Source organism: Histoplasma capsulatum, assembly GCF_000150115.1.
Source record: "Histoplasma capsulatum G186AR genomic scaffold supercont2.8, whole genome shotgun sequence".
NCBI lineage: Eukaryota > Fungi > Ascomycota > Eurotiomycetes > Onygenales > Ajellomycetaceae > Histoplasma > Histoplasma capsulatum.
In genome coordinates, this window is record NW_025544808.1 from 452,772 (window position 1) to 456,075 (window position 3,304).

The window sequence follows — 3,304 nt, forward strand, 5'->3', positions numbered from 1 at the left end:
CCATGCGTTGTCGTGGTCGGCTTTATTACCACTTGGCTCGTCGCCCTTGTATCTACTATTATCTGGAACGTCCATGTCGTGATCGTCATGCCAATATTCTTGTTTTTCGTGTCTATCGATGGCCTGTTCGTTTCGTCTGCATTGTACAAAGTTCCATCCGGTGGCTGGTTCACTATTGCCATGGCTGTAATTCTCTCAAGCACTCTCCTCGCTTGGAATTATGGTGAAGAGTGCCAACTGGAAGCAGATAGAGATGAGTCCTCTCTATCCCGCGCAAGGCTATTTGGCGACACGAATGGGACGCTGTTTATCCGCGAGGGAGATAAACATCTCGACGTGAAGATAATTAGAGGTATTACTATACCCCTTTGACCGTGGTAATCCGACCATATCTAACCGCATTCACTGGTTATTAGGAATAGGGATATTCCTCGTCGAAACCGATTTGAATTCTCCTCCGGTCTTTGATCACTTTCTGAGAAAATTCGAAGCGTCTCATGAAATAACTGTTCTGCTACACATCAATCGTATACCTAAATATCATGTATGCATTATTTCATAGACAATGAGAGAAAATTCATGTAAAACTAGAACGAACTAACCTTTTTTTTTTCCATAAACGCAATGCAGGTAGCCCCCTCAAACCGGCTCCGAAGCTCTGCAACCCCCATCCGTGGGGTATATCGCGTCACCCTCTGCCTTGGTTATGGCGATACCATTAGCTGGGTCGCCTTCGAGCAATCATTAATAGATGAATTGGAAATGCTGATATCCAAAAATACCGCTGCCACCCCACCCACCGACGCTGAGACCGACTGCGACCTTGACCCTCATCAAAGCCAACCGCTCAAATCATCATCGCCACGGTCACCCCTTTCCTTCCAGCTCCCCAGGTCCACTTCATCCGGCGACATCCCCCTGTCAATCATGTCAACGATTCACACCCAAGCAGACCATCACCAACACGAACAGCTCGCCCCCCCGGATCTAAAAGCCATAACACAAAAGCCCATCACGTATATAATCTGCAGGGACAAGCTGTTTATCAAGGAGGAGTCGAACTTTGTGCGCCGGGCAATACTCACGGTATTTGTGGCCGTGAGGAATCAGCAGCGGACGAAGTTATCGCAGCTGGAAGTGCCGGCTGATCGGTTGGTGGAGATTGGGTTCTCGAGGGCTGTGTAGGTTTGTTCTGATGGCCAATCCTATAACTAAATATATCGGATGGAGGGTCGTGGGCAGGTGGATTTGCCGGCCTTTCTTTTCTTTTCTTTCTTTTTTTTTCTTTCTGTCGCTGTATTTCTACACTACTTCTAGATCCTGATCACGTTCGCCTTTCAGTTTAGGGATTCTGTTTTGTAGAGGTTATTATCTGTTCAACGACATTTAGACATATATTATAGAATAGAACGTGTTTTATTTAAACTTATATTATCTTTGATTATTTTCCAAAAAGGTCTCACTCTAACTACCCAACAAACACCCTTTTTCAACTGGTTAATAATAATACTCTCCAATTCATATCCAAAACCACAACAACGATAATCATCACCCGGAACGAACGCAATGAGAAAGCGGAAAGGCGGAAATCGACTCATCGATGCAAAGGACCTACCGATTGCTCTTAAATAGAGATTATTCCTTACAACGGCGGATCTTCATTATGAGATACCGTTAAAAAGAATAGGAGAACCATTGAAAATCATCCCAAAGAAGCTTGGACAAGTGGCTAGATAGATGAGTGGACCTTGGTTGAGCATGAGATCAAGCAATCAGGTATCGAAAGGAACTTCGATATATGGGAAGACTTCTTTCTCGCCAACACAACTTCCGATCGACAACCGGTGAAGGGAGAGGTTAAGATAGGAGCAAAACGGAGCTCCTGCTTCGTGCGGAGAGTCAATGACTTCCGTTCAGAATATATAGGGAGAAAGAATATCTGAAGCAGGATAGTCGCAATCTAGATCATCCTTGGACAGAATGTGATTATCTCAATCCAAGACCTACCTACCACCAGAAGGATGGAAGGAGAATGGGATTTCGACGAAAAAAAGGCGGATGAAGCTCTCAAGAATTGTCGGAATTGGATGATTTCCGAATATTACCACAAAATTGCTGAATATCGACTTGAATTTAACTTAGATGATGATGATTAGCATTCCAATAAATGCTAGTTGCTATTAAGATAATATCAAAATACTTTCGTCTGGGCAGTAAGTAACTAGTGGGAATGAAACAAAACGAAACAAAACAACAAAATCCAGAGAAATATAAACCTGCTCACTGAACAAGGCAGAATTTCAAATCCAATCATATACGTGTATAATAATAATAGAGACGTATGCTTATCCCCGGCCCCTCTAAGCAAACCAAATCAGGTAAAAAGAGCTGCAGCCAATCATCTAATCGGAACAGAATTCCATAGCGACCAAATCTCCCCGCGGCGGATTTCAAGGACAGAAGATTGGAAGAAGTGGAAAGAGGAGAAACAACCCGTCAAATAAAAGAGAGAAGGGGAAGCCTCCAAGACTCCAGTAGATAGATATACATATCAAATTATCTATGGTTCGCGCCAGGTAGATGCGTAGTCATATAAAACGTCAGTCAAAATCGAAAATTGGAGACAGACACAAAATGCAAACATGCGGAATGGCAATGGGGCTGTCTCTCGGTTGATTAGAAAGGGAGATTTTTCTTTTCTTTTCTTTTCTTTTCTTTTCTTTTCTTTTCTTTTCTTTTCTTTTTTTTGGCTCTTTTCTTGCTCTCTTCCCGTTTTCTTCTCCGCCTTCTTATAGTATCACCCATTCCCCTTATCATGTTTAGTACAGCAAACTCGAGAAAATAGGTTGATGGAAGAGATGAAATTAAAAACGAAAACGAAAATAAATTAAATTAAAAATTAAAAAAATACATTGAGGGGAAGTGAAAAAAAGGGGGGGAAGATGCTCATCGATTTTATTGCTCTGTTTTAGTTTGAGATTTTTGTCAACAGGAAAAAATATATATCTTTCGAAAATAACAAAAACAAAATTGTACTAAACAAAAGAGCTAAAAAAAAAAAAAAAAAGGGAAACATGCGCGGGCAGAAAATAGAAATATATTTGAAGAGGAAAAAAGAAAGAAAAGAAAGAAAAACACAACCCCCGATTAATGTTAGAAAATGGAAATCAATCAGTATATTTCGCCACTGAAACTCACACTCACGTTCACTCACATCCGCCCAACATACACTTACATCCACACCACAAAAAGAACATGTTGAAAAAAAACATTTATTGTTTTGGAAAAAGAAGACAAAAAAAAT

At 41.1% G+C, this 3,304-nt stretch overlaps 1 protein-coding gene across 1 annotated transcript; it reads left to right on the forward strand.

Annotated features, from left to right (window-relative positions):
* Positions 1–180: 180 nt before the first annotated feature.
* Positions 181–1,185, forward strand: HCBG_05942 (uncharacterized protein; the record flags this gene model as incomplete). The annotated part of the gene is made up of 3 exons (XM_045432991.1): positions 181–352; positions 417–544; positions 631–1,185. 3 exons carry the CDS (start codon positions 181–183, stop codon positions 1,183–1,185), a joined length of 855 nt encoding a protein of 284 aa, XP_045286159.1.
* Between the last annotated feature and the right edge of the window lie 2,119 nt (positions 1,186–3,304).